The 23,044-nt window shown below is 36.6% G+C and overlaps 1 protein-coding gene across 1 annotated transcript in view; it reads right to left on the reverse strand.

Moving 5' to 3' along the window:
* The window catches only part of SKAP2 (src kinase associated phosphoprotein 2), a 121,095-nt gene that overhangs the window by 37,914 nt on the left and 60,137 nt on the right, over positions 1–23,044 (reverse strand). The window contains exons 5-9 of the mRNA XM_059818837.1: positions 11,903–11,980; positions 11,077–11,160; positions 2,008–2,132; positions 1,039–1,102; positions 567–671 (exon numbers count right to left, since the gene is read on the reverse strand). Of these exons, the coding sequence (XP_059674820.1) occupies positions 567–671; positions 1,039–1,102; positions 2,008–2,132; positions 11,077–11,160; positions 11,903–11,980 (456 nt within the window). The remainder of the gene's footprint in view (positions 1–566; positions 672–1,038; positions 1,103–2,007; positions 2,133–11,076; positions 11,161–11,902; positions 11,981–23,044) is intronic.

Genomic DNA, 23,044 nt, shown 5'->3' on the forward strand with positions numbered 1-23,044 from the left:
AAAAGTTTCTGTATAATCATAGTCATGCTGGAAGATACGAAAGAAAACAATGTCAATACTTCTGTTGCCTTTATTTACAATTCATCTCCAGAGCCCTTTCAAACCAACACATTGCCTTCTTGCAGGATTATAATATCATGTATTAGGCAGCAGCTGATAATATATAGAGTGATAGCAAACTTTTGCGCAATAAAAATGCCAAAATGAATAAAGAAAAAAATGATGGGCAAGTTGGTGGAAAAAGCTGTAAAGGCAAGTCAATTTTTTAATTAATAAAAATTATGTATCAGAGAATGTTAACAAGCCAAAAGTCCCCTGAGACCACTTTTACACATTCTGCAGTATTTTGATGCAGTATGTTTCTGCTAAAGAAAACTGAGCTGTTCTCACTCAGACCTAGTTGAAGACACATTCTTTTTTCAATGTCATAGCAAAACTTGAAATCTGAAAGTATCTTATTCATTGGGTTACTTTACTCACTTACCTTTAGCCACTCAGAGTTATCAAACTAGAAGTAGAGAAGACAAAATGATCACAAGTCACAAAGTAAAAAATCTCAACAATACCTTTAACTTCTTCATAAATGCTATCATCTATTGGTTCACTGCTCACTTGTCCAACATCATCATACTCTTCTTCCTCCTCCTCAGGAATAGTATTAGATTCCATATCTATGTAACAGCAGTTTAAAAAGTTAACATTTACTAGAAAAGAATGCCTAAGCAGAAATTTATGCAAAATGAAAACACAATTCATCTTCTATGAGCTGATGCTTACAGTATATTCTGCTTATTTTCTTACACTGTTCATAAGAAAGAGCTTTCAAGCTAAATAGTATTCTTGGAAAAAAGCAAAAATCTTGCAAAAGGAGAAAAGTCATGTAAAAGCTAAAACATGATTGAGAACTAGGACTTGCTATTCAAAACTTGGACAAGTGGGAATACTAGATATACAAATGTGACAGATACATTAATGGACAGAACTACCATCACTAAGCAGTACTGGCAATAAAGGCTACTGTTCTGCTGGCTGGCTTACCTTGAATTACAAATTTGACTTGCTGTACCCATTCCTCTGCTTCTTTGGGAGTGGCAGCTGTAAACTATTAAACGTTTATTAATAACCACTAACAGTAATGACAAAAACACAACTACAATTTCATTAGCAATAAAAAAGAGGGACTGTAGCATTCTCGTCACTTCCTCAAGAAACCATTAGTAATTCTTTTCATGTCTTCTGGTACTTTTCTTGCAAGGATGCTTCTTATAATGTACAGCTAATTTTGACAAATTTACGTAATTGAAGGAGAGGATGATGGATTTGAAACTCTGATCAGCAGCTGGCAGCTGTGCAGAAAAAAGCTGCTTCTCTTCATCAATGTCAAAGCCAGAACTGATGAACAAAATTTGCCCTTGACAATTAGAAGACACCCATGAATTTCTCTAGACTGCTGGGTACAGTTTTCTTAAAAATGTTCTTGTCAGACTCCAACACACTATCTGACAGCTTAATTAACTGGCTTTCAACTGCAATCTCAGATATTTAAAACTTATTAAACTTACATTCCATATTGATGTCTCGCTGATAGATCTCTGAATTGCACAGCTGATATGTGCCTTTACGTAGATTTTCCTTTCAAAGCCGTGACCAATACAATATGTATTTAACACTGATATATATTTTAACTTTTTTTTTACTATTTAATTCATCCAAGAAATCACATAGACATACTATACAATAGCTATTAAGATGCACACATTGAAATGACCAATAGATAAAGATGATAGATTTCCTTGCTCTTGTCCAAAAAGATAATATTTGAACACATACATAGATATTTTAAATCAGATTTTTTCCCTAATACATAAATATACAATATAAGTAAGCGAGGGTTTCCTTTTTTCATTAAGATGTCAGTGAAAGTTGTTTTACTGAAATGTTAATTCAGTAACTGGAATTGTAACGGCTTTATCAATTTAATTTCAAGTCAACATAAAAAAGTCCAACCTGATAAATGCGCTTATCAGGAGCGGAGATTTCAAAACAGCAATCTTTCTTTGCATCCTTCCGAAGGCTATTATTCATTCTGATGGTGTAGCCCTCTAAGGCAAATTCACCTTTCTGTTGTTTGTCTGTTGGAGATAAAAAACAAAGTTAGAGCTTCATTTACAACAATGAACGTAAGTGGCTTAGCAGGTTATCGTTTATTCAGATTCTGTTTTCTATTTCATGAATTTTACAAAGAACAGGGACGTTTTTAGCAAAATGATTAGGTGATGCTTCTGGACATAAAGCTTTAAAATAAAGGAAGATGTACACAAAAGTACATTTTTCTGTAGGATGCCTAAGGAATTCCACAGGGGGATGTTTGCAGATGGTGGTCTTATTTAGTAAGGAGTGCATGTTATAACACTTGTATCTAGGGAAAGCCAAGAACTGGAACTTGCAAGACACGCTTCCTATAAATCAGTGTCTCTTTCAGGTTCAGTAAACCAATGGGAAAACCTGTCTAGCTCAGAACTTGCTGAGCTCCCTCTTAAGCTAACCACTTCACTCAAAAAATAAACTTCAAACTCCTTTTTAAGCAATTGGAAAAGCTTCTCTTCACATTCTCCCACCCACTCCCAGATGTGCCTCCTTTCCACATGGCAGAAATACAGAATGAATTTTGTTACAAATTCAGGCGTGTGTTCCAAAAGCATTTCTCTCAGCACAGCAAATGTTTAATTAGCTAATAAAAGTACTGAGCCCTACCACAGTTTATTATGTAGAGCCATGTGGTTGTTTTAAAGACAATTCTACTTTTCAAAGGTTCTGGTTTATAAAAGTATCACTTGGAACAGGCCTGAGTTTAAATATACTGCACGTTGGGCAAGCGGCACCTGTGCACTCCTTCTGAGCTCTTCAGACCAAACTCTACATCTGATTTTATGTGCTCTGGCACATTTTGGTGGATATTAAAAACAAACCAAAAAAGTAAAAGTAAATCAGTTTTGCAATTTCTGTAGATGACAGTGCAGCATTCAAGTGAAGATAGGTATCATCAGTCACATTTTCCTCAGGCAAACAAAGAACAAAGTCCAGTTGCAAATGAAAGAAAATGCCATTAAGTGTGGGGTTTTTCCACAGTAGAGGAAAGCATTAATTAACAATAAGCATCAGGCACAACAGCAAAACTACTTTAAATATTGCTGAACAGAACTTATGTGCAAATTGAGCATACATTGCTTACGTTTGTGAACAAAAGGAAAAAAATTCCACAGTAGATAAAACAGGAAAAACTACAATTTTCAACATAATTTTGGCATCTTTCTGGAAATTTAATAGGAAAGCAAATCTTTTTTTCCAGGGCAAAAACTGGCTAACACAGCAACATGAACATCAGTGGACCTAAAGGCAGTCACCATAAAAATACTCTTGCTAGTGATCTTACATGCACATAGACACAAATGCTTTGTCTTTCCAACTTTTTATGAGCTCTCAGCCAGGGCAAGTCAATACCAAATAACACAATTATATGAGAAAGTCCAGGGCACTGTTCTATTTTCTCTTCTAGTCCTTTCCCCCACAGTAAGTTTTATTATGGCTTAATTAAGTACTAATGATACAGTACTAATATTTTGTATTTTCTCAATCCTCCACCCTGTATCAAACAGCACACATATGCGAAATTCATGGAATCGCACCAAGGCAGATATTAGAAATAATAACTTGCAATAGGTTAACTAGGTCCCCTTTTAATGAAATTCATTTATGCCTAGAAATTTTATTATACCCTCACTTGTGACCTCAGGGAGAACATGAAGTGAAACACATTAGTTTCTCACTCTCCCATGCTGGAAGTTTATCAAAACCCAAGAAGATAGGAGCTCGCAGACAGAATAAACAAACACCAGGTTCAAAAGGCAAAAACATTTTGTCAAGATAAAAATGAGGCAAGTATTCAAATGTAGTCCTTTGGATTATTTCTGAGATGTGCTGCTCTGTGACATGGATGATCCCTTTTATAGTAATACAGTTTTACAGAGCTAATCTCAGATGATCTCTGTACTGGTACTCATTCTTTCAAAGAACATTACAGTTAAAAGAGAAAGATGCTGTACTTTGCACTGGAAGGGGAACACAGTGCATGGTATCCATATTGCATTTCATTGTTTTATTGTTTATACTGTCTTTGTCTTACCTCTCTGAACACACTGTTCTAGTGCTAATGAAAATTACCTGTATGCACCACCAAAAAAAAAAATATATCCTTTGCTATTAAATTCTTTCACTGACCTTTATAGCAACAGACTAGTCATAGCATTGCTACTTTTGCTTCTAATTATCTGTGCAGTAAAGTACCTCTGATTAAAGCCCGGTGTAGCATTACACATATGCTTCATGTTGACCATGAGGAAATTTTAAGACAATGAGACACTTCACAGCCCTGACCCAGAACCCATTAAAGCTGAGAGAAGACTCTCAGTATGCATTCACACTCCCTGTGACAGCAAGCCAGAGATAAGACCTAGTTTGTCCTGAGAAATGACTCCACAAATACAGAATGGCAGGACACAGGTCAGCTATAGCTCAGCTGCGTGCTCTGATGGTGACAAGCAATGGAGGTCTACAAATCCCAGTTGCTCTTGCAGAATATACCTTTCCAGGTAGGACTGGAGACCAGCCCCGTCACCTGATCACCGTGGAGCAAACCATGACCTGTGGTAGCTGTTTGGCCAGGCACAGTAATCAGGTGTGGGCTTGAAGGCAGGGCTATCTTGTGATCCAACTCAATGATCATCTCGACTTCTTTTATCAGCAAAGGCCTGCAGCTAAATAGGTGTGCAGACAGACTTGGGCTTTCAGTTTAAAGCTGCCATGTGAAGTTAGTGCCACAGTGACTTCTGTGAACTTTCATTCAGAATTATATTGTTTCTATCAGAAATATTTTCTGGAGACTGTGCTTTAGGGAGATTTAAACAGTTTTTGGTGTTTAAAAACTTTGAAGACTTACAGATTTTACCTGGAGACTTAAAATTAAATATAGTTGCTTTTTATGTCGGATGCCTTAAAGGTAGCTTCAGGAAGCACATTTACATTACAGAGATTTCACTTTCATTCTGAACCCCCAAACCAGAACCGGAGTTTTGCTTAGGCAGGAATACAACAGCATATTTAGGAGGAACTAGGGAGAGACATGTGGACGAAACACACTTCTCTGAAGAACGACAACATTCTTGCTGCCTCTTATTTTCTCAAGATAGGGCTTTGCAATTCAACAACGGGAAACCCTTAAGATGTCCCAGAACAACGTAGAACAGAATTGCAAATGTATAATACTATCAGTCTTGTAAAAACAAAAAGGATTGCGAATGTCATCAAGCAGAAGTTGCTCCACAATTAGGTCAAATGTCATTTCAGAATAAGCTGTTCTTTGCTCTCATCTCCTCGTCCTCCTCTTCCCTTCTCCTCATGCCAGACACACAACAGAAAAATAAATCTGGGTCTGTGTAGATCATTTTGCATCAGGAATTTAGAAGCGTAAAAAGCTAGTATAACAGAGTGGAGAGTCAGGCACTAAGTATTAAAAAAAAAGTCAAAACTAGTACACAGATATTTGTGAGAAATATGGGGGGGCTATACTTAAAATAGAGAAAATAGAGATCTGAATGAAATTTGAGAGCCACTTTAAACATTTTTCTTACATATAAACTTAATTCAGCCTAAAAATAGTGAAACGTTGTTAACAACGGAAACAGGGCCAATATTATATTGGAAAAAAAAGTCTCAAGGGAACCAGAGAAAAAGGGCTTTGAAGTAACCTTGCGTAACTGAGTCCATGGGAACTTTTAAAACAAAGAAGGGTAAACCTTCATCGGTGTCTTGAAATGATTGGGTTGTAAATTTGAGGCCTAAGGCAATGTGCCCATATTATTAGCACATGTAAAAAGAATTAGTGCATTCTGAAGAACAGCGAGGACTTGGATAGTAGAAAGGAAAGAAGTTACAGAGAAAGGCATAAGGAACAAAGGCAAACAGAAAGATTTCAGAAAGTGATAGTGTTTATAGATACTATCTGAATCTATAATTTAACTCTCTTCATCTTGAAATTAGGAGCCTGTGAGATCTCACGGTTTACATGGCTTCATGCTAAATGTGGTTTCACATAGTTTTCCATATGCAGGATCTTTGCTTTCTAAAAATAGCAAGTGTCAGTATCTCCAAAATGGTAATTCCTTTTCCAGCTTTTGGAACAGTCCTTTCCAAATGCATGCATAGGAATCCTTCCCTTTTAGACAGGAGATCCAAAATGCAATCAACTGTTGTTTTTGGTGTGTTTTTTTTTTTTTTAATTTAAAAAATAAGAAATGGAGTCAAAGACTGAAACACGCTATTTAGGGCACCAGTTTGTTTATATTCAGTTTGCTTATACTCAATAATTATTTTTTAAATAACACTATTAATGGCAAGTGTGCCGCTCGAGGTCCAAATTTAATATTCTCATAGCAGAAGATTCAGTAGTCATTAGATAGATGCCTTTGATTGCCATCATCCTGCTACAAAGAAGTCCTATTGAACATTCACAATTCCTGCAGATTTTAATTATGGATTCTGTCAAAAGTAAAGTCTAAAATAAACAAGGATTTTTGCCTTTCCTATGTAGTTGCTCAGAGAGGGAGGACCAAGAGAAGGAGGTCTGTAGCTAAAAGCAAAATGATAGTTCAATAGCTTTCCATTGGGTTCCTGTATCTTTCGCCACTCCTAGAAGGAGAAATTTGCAAGCTTAGCATGTGGCAGAAATTCCAGTAGCCTGGTTAGGTGAGTCACTAGGACAGATTTGCAAATGCAACCCTAACTAGGCTTCCCTCTCCCTTAATATTGTTCAGTCACAAAGTTCTTCAGAAAGAACGAAGCACAAAACAAAACAAAAAGCCTCTTTTGCACAAATAGAAGTAGTCCATCCATTGGCCCAGCCATCACTATCTTACTATTCAGAGAAATCCAAGATTTTCATGCCCATGTCAAAAAAATATTTTAAAAAAGAACAAAAACAAAACCAAAAAAACCCACACCAAACTAAAAACCACCTCAGACTTTTCTAAAAGCCTCTGAAATTATCCCCCTCTTCAACATCATGTTACTGGCAAGCAGGCAGATACCATTGTCAAGTTATAAAAATGAAAATAAATTTTAGTTCCCATTAACATGGGAAAAAAATTTCCATGATTATCTCAATTACTGTCTTGCTAAACATTTAGCTGATCTCTTCAGTTTGCTGAGACAGAAGGGCATATAACATTGTGGCCTAATGAGGAAGAAGTAATGAAGCCATTAATTCATTCGTTTGTAAAGTAATAAATTAACTTTCCTTCATCACATGCACTTTGAGGTCTGAAAGGTTAGCCATACCACCTAGGTGCCTGAGTACATAGGAACTGCCAGAGATCATATAGCAAAATGATATGCAAACAGGGTACACAACTCAGGATGCAACTGCATGGAAGCAAAGAAAAGAGAAGGACTGTAAAAGGTTTATGGAAGGAAAGACAATGAAAAGGAGGACCAGGCAAGCTTCTGGAAATCCAAGCCAGCTCTGACATTTGAACACGCCTCTTTGCAATGTTGTGGCCCACATGCTGGCAACAGGTATTGCAGCACAAGCACAAATATACATGCGCTTCCTGCAATACCTATTTCTGACATGTAATTAGGTCAAACCTTTAAGCCTTGTTCCTCCATCCACTCCACGTATCGTTGATCAGGGGGAAAAAAAAATGTAGGTGATTCACTTAGACCTGTCTATATTGCAGGGATAAATAACATTGTTTCACTATCCAATGCTGCACCAAATGTACAAGAAAATAGAGGAGGAAACAGGGAAACAAAATATTCATTAGCCTGCAGGCATCACAACTGTTAAAAGGATGCTTGTAATCTCTTAGGTGAACACACAGTCATTTACTGCATTTTCACAGGCTTTAGCTTGTACTATATTCTCCTGGACTAGGCCTTATATTTTTCATCATTCAGGTCTGAATAAATGGTTCTGAAACTTTTCTTTACAGGTGTTTGTGAGCTTTATACACTTCCATACTTCTTGCTTTCCCAATGTAAAAAGGAGAAAATTAGAAGAATTAAAAGTGTTTTGGAAACAACAAATCTACACAACCTAATAAAAAGGCATCCTATACCCTCACATTTAGCATTCAGTTAAATTTACACTGATATTTAAGCGTGAAAATCAAACCTTGGCCAACAAAATACACACTGCACCAGACACAAAACATCCTTCACAGATTATTCTCCTACATGTCTGGTTTTAAAAACATACACAATGCAAAACAAGCCAAGCAGGACCTAGAAAGCCCTGCTACCTCTCTGCATTACGTCCCACAACACACAGGCACTAGCACTCCATTACCCACTAGAAGTGACGCAGGCAGCAGGACTGAGCATGTATGGAATCCCCCTTTCCCTTGTCTCTCTTCAAACTCACATCAACAAGGGGAAATTTTCCTGTTGCGTGAATCAGTCCTGGAACCTGCCAGAAACCAGGACCCAGCTGATACAAAACATCTGCAGGCACTGTACAAGCGAGGGCAGACCGGCATCGTTTAGACAGATGCCATCCCAACAATTCAGGAGGGGGCAGCAATTTGCATGAAGCCACCCAAATGCATACTTCACTGCTGTTCTACAGCGGTGAGAACACGCCTTCATTTTCTACGCGGTCCAAGTTATCTGGTACCACATCAAGGGTCACAGCAAAAGAAGGGCCCCAATACGACAGCGTACTACGGCAGGTACCACTGCTGGCTGTAATAGTGGGAGTGGAAACAGCTTCAGGTTCTTCCAGTGACTAAATGCCAGATCTCCTCAGGACTGTCTCATTGCACACCTCATCCATGCTGACAATCTGCTGCTAAACAGCATAATAAACAGCAGCACATACATTCACAACCATCAGGGCGACAGCTCAGTTTCAACAGCAAAGTTTGCCATGGAAATATAGCGATCGCTGGTATCCAGTTTCTGCACTATGATGGCAATTTGCTTCTGCACTGGAATGGGCACCTTTATGTACTATGGCATCAGAGGGCTGAAGAAAGTACCTCTGACCAGTCTAGATAAAGCTTTCTTCTTCAAAGGCAAGTTCTGGAGTGACCGTTGGTCATCCCAGATCTGCAAGACAAAACGATTCCACCATGCCACGCTATTTTTTCTGCAATAATTGCACCAGTCACATGGAGGTAGGGTAGAAACTCATGCATCTGATTTATTTGCTTCCTCTATAAGCTACTGTCTGGAGTCTGGACACATCTATACAATTCTTAAAAAGATGATTCATGTACTATATGCCTCTCCCACATGATTAGGTTACAGTTAGGTGGATCTTCCCCAAACAAACTGCAGCCTACAAAAGCTGTAAATGTATAAGACAAAGCATCTGCCTACAGATCCATAAAGGAAAGAGATCCCACAGTATATCACAGTCAATTCCTAACATGACACCAACCTGCCGAGCGCTGAGGAACGTGCTTCCATGTATCTTAACTTTCAGCATAGGTATTAGAAGTGACAATGTAACCTTGATAGCCAGGTTGTTGCAAAAAGGAAAAAAACCCAAAAGTATGGAAAAAGGGCACGTGGGCAGTTTTCCTGCCTTAATCCAAAGATTATGCTAGAAAGCATAAATAATCATTAGAACAGACACAAGAAAAAAGACAAGCTGCTTTTTTTGCAAAAACTAGCAGATGAAAAGACAAAGATTTATAAACTTAGAACAATCTGTAAGAACTAGCAATACATTCTGACCAAAACATTTGCCATTTTTTAAGTACTAGACAATGTATAACTATATATAAACAAACAGCAGAAGATAATTTTCCAGAGAAAGAAATAAATCATTACTGACAAATCAGTGTTATGCCACACCTCCTCAAATTTTTTGAAGAAAGATTGTTTAAGTTTTTGAAGCTTGATCAATCTGTAAATCCCAAGAAAAGAGTAAAGAAAAAAAAGGGAACATTTAGCAGATATACTCTGGAAGCGGAGAATATTATGGGAAATTGTAGCAAGATGAAACCTGGACTTACAAGTAGACCCTTACTTTATTTCTTTTTTTTTTTTTTTTTTTTTTTTTTTAAGAGAGGATGAGTTTAAATGAGTCAGCATATTGAGGAATGAAACAAACTGGACCAAATTAAATTAGTCTTTGAATAAAACAACACGAAATAACTACCTGCACTAATCTCAAGTACAGTCACACAATCATAAGCAGAAGAAAAAAGCTTCAATGGAAACTTTGCCCAGGAATAAGGTGGGGGGGTTTTATTGGGGGGGAGGGTAGAAGACGTAATTGCACTTTTAAAATTTACTCAGATATATTTCTGTATAATTTGTTTTGCCCTTAAACATCAAATACATTTGGCACACAATTTAAAGGATGTTCTATTTGACCGTCAATTTTAAAAATTCAAAGTAATATCCCAACATTTATGCCAGATTCTTTCTAAACTGGCCATTAAAAGTTAGAAGTCACCTTCAGAAGCTAGCTTTAGTATCCATGGCTGGCTTTTAGTTAAATGTATTACTTCATTTCTAGCTTTTTCAGAACATAAGCTATTTAGAAAGAAACATGAAACCCCACTATGCAGTTTTTAGACTAACGTTTTCCTGAATAGAGCCATCTTTAAAATACTCAGAAGGTATAATTGCTAGAGGGTGTTTTAAAATGAAAATCCTATTTGGACAGAAAGAACTTTTTCTGTCCAGGAAATTAATTGAGTACCAGCATACTATCAAACCTAATAGCTAGCTGTTATTGACACACAAAGTAGCTTTACAAGTACCTTAACCATTTTTCCTCAGTTTCCCTGCTTTAGAAAATTAGCACATCACTTACAGATCTGAAGAATATTTACACATTTTTAAAATTCACAGCACTGTTTAAGAACCACCTATTCTTTGAAAAGTTTCATTTGCTTTCTTAAAATGACCTTAGATTTGCAGTTTCCAGCTCCACTAAAGTTTTCGTACTCTTCTGTGCATTAAAGGATCATTTTTATAGTTTATCATAATTATTGTAATTACCTTTGTCACTTCCATAATAATAGAAGACCGTCTTACTGATAGCACACCAACGCTTCTGCCATTCAAAGCCGAGAAAACTGTGGTCTGCAATTAATATAATTTGTTTTATATCACTTTATGTCATTATTGAACACAAATATGTTACTTCTTTTCAAGGGTGAGGTAAGATTGAGAAGGAGACAGGGAAGGTGCTAAGGAGAGGAAACAAAATCTGGATATAAGGAAGAGAAATGCATGGCACTGAGAAGGAAATTAGAAATAAAAATTGGTGGTAAGAAAACAAATGGTAATTTGAAATCATATAAAGAGAGAAGTCAGGTGTAACATTAAATATAAGGAAATAATGAACAACTTCCTAAATATTTCCTAGAGTTATTGCAGCATTAAGTGGGTATTAAAGTGACAATATAAGATTTATTGAATCAAGGTAAATATTGACTGAACCAAAGCTGAGATCAATATTTGCCCTCTTGAAAGAAAATAAATCTTGATGCTTACTGAAACATGAAGTCAACATATGGTACTTTTACATACGTTCCTAATGTTTTCTTCAAAAATATCTGAAAGTCGCTGAATTATGGCTGACAGTGGACTTTCACAGCATAATTTTTTTAGTCAATAAAGAAATAGGATTTTCTTTTAATACTACAGGAGCAATTATGTGCTGTGCTTCTTTTGCATAATAATGCTTCAACATTTCAGCTTCTATTCCATTTTACTTATCACTCCTGTATGAAGTTATTTGTGTGTATAACATCAAATACTGACAGGTAGACTTCCCAGATATAAAATATGCACTAGTTTTCACAAAGATAGTTAGACTTACCTTTTCTGCGTTTTTCCAGGTATCCAGTCTTCAGAACAAACTGAAGATCTTGAGCTGCAATAGGAGGAAACTGATTCCCTGAAAGAAAAGTAAGTTCTGTAAAGCATCGCTTTTCAAGAGAAATACTACAATAGCATTAAACTTCTGGGTTTTACACTGTCAATATGCGGGAGCTATTGGAAAAAGTAATTCTAGTAACTACTATGCCAGATTACTTGAAGTACAAAAAACCTCTAACTATAAATGTCAGAGCTGTTGCTGCTGTCCTCACCACATTAGTAAGGAAAAATATAGCTGTGTAGGAGACCCTACAAGCCTCAGAAGGAAAAATATGTAATCAAACAAGCTACAGCAACTTAGAAAACATTAGTTTGTGTTTTGAACATGGTCTGTAAAGCAAGTTGGATAATGAAAGCATTAAGTTTTCAAATGTGCAAAGAAAACCAAGTATCACAATACAACACAATTAAATCAGGAATCTGGTTTACAATACCAGCTTTGCACAAAAACATCTTGAAACAACATACAAAGTGAGGATCCTCTATTACACCATCTACAAAAAAAGAAACCAGATGAAGAAATTATAAAAGGTGATGCCTGCTGTTGACAGACATTGCCTAATTTGCAATACAACACAAAAGTACTGCCTATAGGATCTATAAGGCTATATTGGGTAGACCAAAGACTTTGCACAGAAGTCTACAGAATTGTTGACCTATAGATACTAATTGTAGATTTTGTAGAACATGGCTTCATCTGCAAAATGGTGAGTATGCACTACTGTATTTTTTTCCTTTTTCTCAACTGCTAATTCATAGCTAGAAGCATGAGACTGACCAGTCAACCCTGCCTCAACTTAAAATAGAAATCTAGATATTAAAAACTGCATCTTCCATCCTGCATCCTTCCCCTCCTAGAACAACAGAATTATTATTTAAATGGAACTCCTAGTATTAAGAACAGAAATATGCCAGATATGCCTAATAATTAACATGTACATAAATGTCATACTATTTACCACAAGCAAAAAAGCAGAACAAAAGCTATTCCTGTGCTGCTGGTTTTTTAAGTGCATTTGAGCATCACAGTGAAGTTCCTACTACTTATTATCATCAAATATTCATAAGAGTCACTGCAGGTAGGTGGCAAGTTTACACAGCAGCAATTGTTCATCAAAACATATGTAATCTCATTAAGTTCTACCAACATAAACATACAAAAAAGGACTCATATCAGCAGACAACCCCCGTGCTAAAAAAACCACTGTCTCTGGACAGTGATGCCAACTTCCTGGATTTTTACTATGCCTCTTAAAATAGAATTTCTTTTTAATCAGTGTCCACAAATGAGTTGGTTTATGGTGGTCTTATTTAAATACAGTTGTGAGAGGAAAAATACAAGAAAAAGAGATAGGAACTTGCAGAGAATGTTTTTTTTCGAAAGCATGAAAATATTTAAAATGAGAATGCATTCCTTAAATAATACAACTGGCTTTTTAGACAACAAAAGATTTTGTTGGATACCATAAGGTAGTAGATAAAATTTTATATACATTGACACTTCCACTGAATTTTTTTAATTAATATTGGTTTTAAAGATTATGAGTACACTAGCTATTATTTCAGCTTCTATGGAGTTCTTACTGCTGTGTTAAAAATACAAGAATTATTGGCTCCATGTACATGCATTTTAAAATGCTGCAGCTGTTCCTCCTTGCTTGGTAACATGTAATCACTGCACAACATTAAATGAGAATTTGACACAAAGACACTCGCTGGCTGGTACACGGCAAGTTTAATAGTTACTTTCAAAGATGATCTAATGATGGTATTATGAGTGGGGGAGGTGAAGAGTTTTACAAATATAGATAGTGTGCTGCTTTATATTGGTCATTGGGAGGCATCAGTGTGCAACACTTAAAGCTTTACCTCATCCAGTAAGACTCATTTTAGAACAGCGCATCCCCACAGATGTGGAAGGCACAAAACATAATTAAACAAACAAACCAACCCAGTTCACTCTTAAATCTTTTAATTTAAGAATTTCAAAACTATTTGCATCAGATTTTATACATTATTGCTTGCATCAGTTTGGTTTTTGATGAGAAAGCTTGGCAAGTGATCATCTAGCGAACAGTCAAATGGGACACATGGTCCCAAACAAGCACATACTTTGGGGACTCCTTAATGTTGTTCTGCCTATAGGTTGAAGCTCAGCTGAACCAACTACTTCAGAATGTCAAAACTCCACTCCCAGTTTTGCTGCTTCTGCTGATAAAAGTCAGGATAAATTTGATGATGGCATTTTCTGAAACTACATTTATTTTGCATAGGGCACTGAAAGCTCGTGAGGAAAAGAACCGGCATGAAAAAAGGCAGTCTTCCACTGTTCTGGTGACGCTGCAGAAAGAAGTCCTCCTCCCACCTTCAACCTGCAGAGAAGCCAGTTTCTTCTTCTGTTCCTCAAAGCAACTGAGGCAGCAACTCCACGAAACAAGCAGCAGCTAGTCAGCCCCCACTGCTACTCACAATCTGTAAGGAGCTGAAGCAAAAACAGATCACGTGCGTATTATCATCCTTCTGTCAGAGAAGCCTGGGAACCACAAAATATGATGGAACTTTAGTGGAAAGGCAGAAGAAAGGGACCCAATTGTAATATCCCAAGACAATACAGCTGTACATGAAAGAAAAAGCATAAATCTGGCTAAATTCCTTCCTTCATTCCCCTGTACATCCAGAGGGAAGGGGAGGGAGAATAAGTAGTATGAAAATTATAAGGGAAAGAGAAAGAACCACCTCCTCTCAGATTCTCATTAACCACAGGTGTTGTGCATATGTGGCAGGAAGAAGGCACAAAGAAAGATATACTCTTACCCCTGTACTGAAACAAAAATAAGGAGGGGAAGAAAGAAGAGAGAATGACATCTTCCTTCCAGCTACTGCCTAGAGCCAGCATGGAAGACTCCTAAACTGTGTCACCTTTCTACCTTCCTTCCACTTTTTCATTGCTTTACTTTCTTGTCCGTATCTCAAACAGGATTTAGAGTGAACTGCAATCCCTAGATGTGGGACCTCCCAAGTGAAAGCTTGGGATTTGCATAACAGGTTGTTTTTTGCAGTTTCAATCAAAATGTTGCTTCACCATTCATTTGAAATAGATCAGGCTTGGCACAAATCTTCCAAAGGAAAAAAAAAAGTATCACTAAAGCAGCATTTTGTTATAGTAAAGCAGCATTTGTTTACATTACACTAGCAGTTGAGATCAGAGACTCATTAATTGACTACTGCATGGGACTTTGAATAAGACAGCTCCTTCTACAAAGAATCTATTTAACATGGAAAAAGACTGCCAAGAAAGAAGGCATTACCTTTTTTTTTTTTTAATAAAAACTGTGAAGCAAATTAAACTTGCTTCAAATCATACACTCCTTTAGTGTTTAGAGCTCTGAATTCCCAAGTATTATACTCCCATGCATGCCTCAGGACATCTTCAGGACAAGGAAAATTTTCCCTTCCATCATGGATGCAGGTGAAATGGCCTGAATTTTGATTTCCTCTAATTTCACTAGAGATTGTCCACTGTAAGAAGTGAAATGTAGAGATGGAAGGAACTTGCATCCTAGGGATGCAAGTCCATACCCACTGGTATTAACTTTCTTGGGTGCCTCAGTGTTTGTTGCTCAGATACTTATAGTCAAGCTGACTACCAGATCAGAGCAAAATTTCTCTCTCAAAATCAGACCAGCAGTGACCACCATGTTTTCCTACCTATTTCCTACTCCTGTATGGTCTGTTTCCAGATAATGTCTCAAGGATTTAGAAATAAAGATGTTAAAAAGACCCATAGTCTTCCCTGGTTTCTCCTTTGGTACACTAGTTTCTGAAGCCAGTTTTAAATATCAAAGTGTAAAGTGGCATTGTAAGTCAAGAAGCTCTCTGTTGCTTGCAGCTGTGTGAGTTTACAGGTGGAGAAAAGGTACAACAATTGCTCCTGTGTACCCTTCCAGACCTAATTTCTGCTGTATTTTGCTGTAATCTCTGTGGGCAAGCACAGAGCCGAGGATACCAAAAAAGTTTCCTTTCCATTCCCAAGTTTCCACCTCACAAATAATGTCTTGAACGTTATAATTTTGGTGTGAAAATCAGGTCAATACTATCCAATATTCGGGGAGATTATAATCTTGCATCCCCAATATACAGTATAAAATGAGGGAGGTCCATCTGCTTAACATTAAAGGTTTTCCTTCTGTCTTGACCACCCACTCACAGATGAATGTCCCAGAATAATTTCTCATCTTATCCTGGTGGGAATTACTTCAGTGTACTCCAAACTAAAATCTGCAAGCTATGCTCCACATGCATATTCCCAGACTGATGTGTACAAAGGCCATCAAAGACCAGATCAAAATTTTTATGAGGCCTAAACCTTCAAGTCTTAGAGAAGAGTAAATTATACATATAATGCACAAGGCTCTTCCTCTTGGTTCTAGGCACTCTTGTGCCAAGTGAGCAGCTGGCAGTTATTATAACGCTATTGCTGCCAGGCTAAAAATTCCTCCAGTGAAAAGAAAGTGAAATGCTCTCACTCAAGCATAAAGCCTGCTTTTCTACCAGTCACACTTTGACTTCAGAAAAACATGAACGTTTTTAACATAGGTCTATTACTAAACAGGTTCCACTGCACAAATCCCACAAATCTAATGCATCTTGTGACTTCAGAAAGACCTCAGACTACAGCTTACAGGATGCCTACAATTTTTTGCAACTTGGTAATCAGACAGTCAAAAGCCTGAATGATGCAATTTTACACCCTACTGCAACAATGAATTTGCTCATTATTTAAAAACAGTCTCATCAGTGTTACGTCACATGATAAAGCATGAAATTCAATCATTATGCATGGCATTTTGATTTTTGGAGGACCCGAAGGTGTTAAAATTTCATTCTGTATACAAAATAAATAAAACAAAAACAGGTTGTATTATTCTGCACTGTATACCAATAGGGATATTTTTTATTTCTTCAACGTGGGCTAAGGGATACATAAAACAAGAAATAATTAGAGGTCAATGCATTCTAAAGAGGTGCTTAGCATGCTTATGGGAAGTTAAACAGGCGAAGTGGAGATAAGTGTAATTCAGTAACAGCTAAGTGGTTGATTACAGCTTGCTTTCCTAGTAGAGGACCATAGGTTTAACTATCATAATGGTAAAGACTTCTTGCTCAAATAAGAATAATTCATTGTTCTTCAGTCCTTGTAAAAGAAAACTGCCAGGACAAAATACATTAATTTGACTATATGGAGAAAATGGTGATTGCTATTTCTTTACCTTCCTTTAACAAAAAAAAAAAAAAAAAATACTCACTATTATTGAAAACTATTTTTCCAGCTTCCTTTTTACTTCACTGAAGATCCATTTATACAAAAGGAGAAACTGAAATCCATTCCTGTTTGAATTATTGTTAGTAAAAACTTTGACATCAGCTAGAAAACAGAGAAGAAAAATGCTGGCAATATGAAAGTGTATCTTGTAATCTAGTATGAAACTGGATGTTTCTCTTAAAACAAAGAGTTGCTACTCTAAGTATTGAAATAATATCCTTTAAAATGCAGAAAATAGGGGGGGTTGTCCTCAAGCTCAGGGCTTTTATGATATCTCTTAGGCTGCAATTCTAAATTGGCAAAGATTTTCTGAAAATATTTGTGTTAAAGTTGAGCAAAGGAGGAGTCACATTTCTAGCAATCCAAAAAGTGTTTTAATCTTCTTTTCTTCCCTCCCACCCCCCTTCTCACACACTTCTCCCCAAATTATTCATATCTCTCCCTTTCATTTTGATCTGGAAATGCAGCATTTACCCATTTTTAATAGCTACTACAGCGGGATTCAATTATCTTTGAATCTGTACATAGCAATACACTGGGGTCACATCTGTTGTACAAGCACTGTGAATCTAGGCTAAAGACGAGGTGTTTTACTTTCATATATATACTTTCTCCCTACATTTTTTTTTAATTAAAGAGAAGATTAGTGTATACTGAATTTTTAAAAAATCCTATTTCCTAGAGTCTTTTGTTTAAGGAAAGTTATCAGTAGGAAGATCACATAAAAACTCATTAGCTTCATTAACTGTCTTGAACACTTTCACAAAGACCACTTCAGTACTTTGCAAATGTAGTAGCCTGATATTTCTGAGTTAGTTTAACATGCAAGAATCAAAAGATAAATGTTAAAGAAAATGCATTTCATTCAGGGGAATAAATATAATGAAAATGTTTAGCTTTTGAAACATTGGTTCAAGAAAAGTTAGCATTTTGGTCTTCAAAGTGCTTGTTCCAAAGACTGCCTAGTCTATGAAGTTTTACTCTGGAGCCACCCCCAGCATTCACCATTGTGTTCTCTAATAGTTTAGAATAATCTTTGCAGAATAACTTGCCTGGATACATTCCTCTAAGAAGAGTCAGCAGTGTATTTTATTAAAGAATACTTAAAGCAGTGTCATCTGTTTCTAGTTTTAATTCATTCTAATTTGGGATATGAAGTTTGGGTTACCAACACTAATACCACACCCTCAGAGGCCTAAATGCTGAGTATTTCTTCCTGATTCCTCCCTTGGAAGGAGAGCAGTATGAGCATTTCTCCTCCCTTGCCTTCCTGTAAGCTCAGGAGAAGGCAGTGGGCCAGGCAGCCTAAAAACAACTGCAATATATTCTTTGCAGAAATATTTAGTTCTTTTAAGCAGTTAGCATACTTGAAATCTGTCTCTTTCTGTCATTTTCATTTAGCCCCTAATTAAGTAACTGTGTATTTAGATATTTTAAATTTTAAAAATGTTACATCTATGGCTTCTCAATCCTCATCTGTTTTCTGAGCAAAGTTTCTTTAGTAGTGGTAACGTATTTCATTTGACAAAGACTTCTTTGGGTTTTTTTAATAAATTACGGGAGTCAGCCAGTCAGACTCCATTCACCAGGATCCACAGCCTAATGGAATTATCCTGGATCACGCGCTCCTCATCCAAACTTAACTTTGAATTTATAAACCAATATTGTCCTGAACTTATGCATTCTTTTGTTGGCTTTCAAATTTATTCTAAAGCGCCCACTTTACATTTTGCATAGCACCTTAATGCACAGAGGAATTCATGGCTTTCATCCCTTGATCCAGATTTGAGTTTCACATAGGTAATTATTTAAATTTCACAAATGACACCCACAGCACATGGGAAGAAAAAAAAAAAAAAAAAAAGTAATGTTTTCTGCTGTGAGCAAGCATTATCCCCCAGGGTTATAAAAGGGGCCACTGCACGATTCACAGGAGCAGCCTTCCCGCTTCTGCTATTTCTCAAAGATTCTGAGGCAAGAAGACAGAAAGAAGATACAGCAGTAAAGAAAAGGTCTCTTGTACAAGGTCTACAGCTCACGCCACTGTACTACAAGGCATAAAAATGTAAAAGTTTTGCTTAAATCCTTCTAAGGATCATTAAATTTTAATCAATCATTCCAGCACAAGACAGAAAGGTTTCAATCACTCAGAGGTCCACGCTACAGCTAACAGAAAAGTGTTATCAGTTGTAAAGATTGACAATACAAATTTTGCCTATGCAACAAGAAGCTCAGCTTCCTACTTTGTTATGAGAAATAAAATATGCAGGAAAACACAGAGATAAAAACAATGCCTCTGCATTGCAGATAGAAGCAAGTCAAAATAGACCATCATGGATCAATTAGAGGTACTGGAAATTCTCATGAAATGATGTAGGCAAGCTGAAATTTCCCAGCAGCGTCTCACAGACAAGCACACACATCCAATTTTGATTAGAAACCCTAAATAAAGATCCAGAATATCTACACGATAGCTGAACCACAGAAGGTGCTGTTAGCTAATCAGAGAAAATTAAAAGGCCAGGAATAAAGAGTCTACAGCTGGAGTATGACCAGCATGATGTCAAATTGCATATGGATAGCATCTTTAACCACATCATGATTCCTGTATTCCCAGATTACTAATAGGAAGAAAGTCCTATAGGCTTATCAAACAGCAAGTTAAAAGCTAGCATTTAATATGTCCAGGTGAAGAAAACAATTTTCAGCTTAATATCTAAAACATCTGGAAAAGGTAATACTACAATACGATTGTACACTGCAGTTTACTACTATTTTTAAAAAGCCACCTGGTAAGCATAAGAATTCCTTGGAAATAACCACATATCACAATGCCTCAAGAAAAACTTATGGTAATCAGAACTAGAAGTTTCCTATTACTTTTCTGATTTTTTCATAATGTATTTAATTAGTACTTTTGAAGGGTCTAAAATTTCATCTTTGGGCAACTGGCACATTTCGTTCAGCAAATAAGCCTAAACTTAGACTAAGCAATGACCTATTTAACTGAACATGAGAAAGATTTAATATGTTTTGGCAGAAAAACTGCCAAATGTCATTTCTTGCAAAGCTAAACAATGAATTTTCAAATTATATTTAAAAATTAGTAGTACAGGTTCTTTTAGTTTCAGTGTCATAGTAATCCAAGTATCTATTACTCAACATTTTGACAGATCTATAAGAGCTTAAATCACATCAACTCTGTAACTCCTACCCAAATTTTTGTAATACCATGCAAGCTAGATTCTTCACAAATCACACATCAATTAAACAAAAAGCATATAAATTCTCTTTGTCTTATCGTTTCCCAAATTTTTTGCCCTGTAACCTCTCCTAAGTAAGCACTATTGTGTACACCTCCTTTCCTACATTGTTCTGTTTCTAGTTCCAGAAGCTAGTTTAAGCCCCCTTTAAAATTTAAAAACAAAAACAACAACAAACTACAGTTCAAGACATGCCAAATTTAGCTGAACAGGAAAAATCATCCAATTTCAGTTTCAATCTGTGATAGGGATATTTGGGAAGGGGAACATTTTAACTACTGTTCTCATCAGAAGCATAACACACTGGAAATACAATGAGCAATACCAAAGAAATCCAGGGAAACAAGGAAATTCTCAGACTACCACAAAACACCAATGAAAAACCCCAACATAATTTGTATGATGTTTTATATATGGAAGTCACTTATGCCAAGTGGCAGCCCTCTCGGATTAGCTGTGTAGTCTGCGAAGTTCCAACTGTTCTGACTCCTGGCCAAAGGCTTGGCCTGCTAAGCTTCTGAAAGGAAACATACGTACACACTTCGAGCACTTTAAATGCTCCAACAGCTCATATCCTTGATCAAAAAAAGTTTTAGCATTACTGGTTGGAGCTGAAAAATCTTTCAACTGTGTAAAGGAAGAGATTAGAATTCCTACAGTCAGCTAAAACAGATCTTCAAAACACAGTCAGCTAAAAACACATCTTTAAAAGTGGCACTTGCAGATTTCAGTGAAGAGACCCACAAAAGCTACAGTTTTCGTTTTCCACATTTTATGTATTCCTGCAAACACAAAATGGCTTGAATGTTCTGCCTCATTGCCTCACTTTCGATACATTTCTTCTACTACTGATAATTTAAGTAAAAAGCTATGCTCAGTGACCAGTGAACTATCACACTCAAAGCTCATCTGCATTCGAAAGCTAATTTGGATTAAGATGGAGATACGACTTTACACTGCAGTCTGCATGTAAAGACAAGCCTTTCTAAAATAAAAACAAAAGAAAGAAAAAATCTCACATGAGCATTTCAGGTTTTCCCCACTGCAGCACACAAAATGCATATCAAATATCATTCAGCGTGTAGAAGTAGGAAGTTCTGGTAGAATAACAGTCTCCTGCAACAATGACATCGTACTTAGAAAAAAAATCAATCTACAGAGCAAGACCATGAGAAAACTTAAAGGTAAAAAACTGCAAAGTAACTAACACAGTGTCTTTATTTCTAAGTACTCTGAAAAAGGTAATAAAGAGGTAATAAAACTCCAAAGGTTTTACTGTTGGAAAAACACACCGCTATTTTCAAACCTCCTCTCACAAAGAAGTTGCTACCACAAAAATAAAAAATTCTACTGTTTTGCTGTAGTTGCATGGGGCCAAACTTAAAAGAACAAGGGAAACACTGTACGAAGCCAGCAGAACCTCTTGTGTTTCCTGAAAGCTTTCCAGATGTAAATTTCAGTGGTCATTCACCTTGGAGTACTGAGAATGACAGGAAGAACCACCTTCCAATATCAACTCGAAGTTTTCTCAATGACCACACTAATATTTTCCACTCCATTTGAAGGCTCCAGAAGAAATCATACACTTGAAGGTGCAAGCAACAAGAGCTCTGGCAGAAGCTGTTTTTCTCTGTACAAGAGAAAAGAGATCAGACCAACTGCTCCAATTCTCCTGTAAGTCCCATTTTGTTACACCTAGTCACTTGAAATGTCCACTTTAATTTTTCAACGGCCTTTATAAGTGATACCAAGCTACAGAATGTATTTCCTTTTTCACATATGTCTATTATCTCAGATGACTTTATGCAGTTCTTACTGGTTTTAGTAGCAAGTAGAAATATTTGAAATAATATTTTTTACTTGCAGTTAGAAACAACTGTTTTTACTTGGATACCATTTATGGGATTGAAATCCAAAAGTGAAAGACGATCACTTAGATTGACATGCTAAATGCCAGCTTGTCTCTTCCTATAGTAAATGCATACAGGTTTCCTTATCTTCAGCATCTACCATGGGAAATCCCAAAGCATTAAGGGATTGGAAGTTCACAAACCAGAATTACCATCATATTCTGCAACAGGAGTCACAAGTTGGGAAGAGAGAATCAAGAGAAGAACTGTGATTGAGTTTTATGGCGTATCTGTATAAGAGGAGAAAAACTACACATTGAGAGAATGGGAAATTTTAAAACTTAAGACTTTTACAATGAGGAAGTAGCCGAATAAATGTCAGGGGGATTTTTTCCAAACTCATTGAACTCTCAACTTGTGTCCCTTGATTCTCACACCACACCTGCATTTTCCTTAAGCCTACCTCTGCACGTAAATCTAAATTAAGCATTAGACAAACCACCTGGTGAATGTACCACTGTTGAAACTTAAACCAGTTCTAACATTAAAGGTGTATGAATTAACTGAACCTGCTAACAGAGTAGTATTGCTTGGTCTGTAGACCGTATTTAGTGGTAATACTATGGTCTGTGGACATAAGTGGGAAA

Source organism: Gavia stellata, chromosome 6 (genome assembly GCF_030936135.1).
Source record: "Gavia stellata isolate bGavSte3 chromosome 6, bGavSte3.hap2, whole genome shotgun sequence".
NCBI classification, from domain to species: Eukaryota; Metazoa; Chordata; class Aves; order Gaviiformes; family Gaviidae; genus Gavia; species Gavia stellata.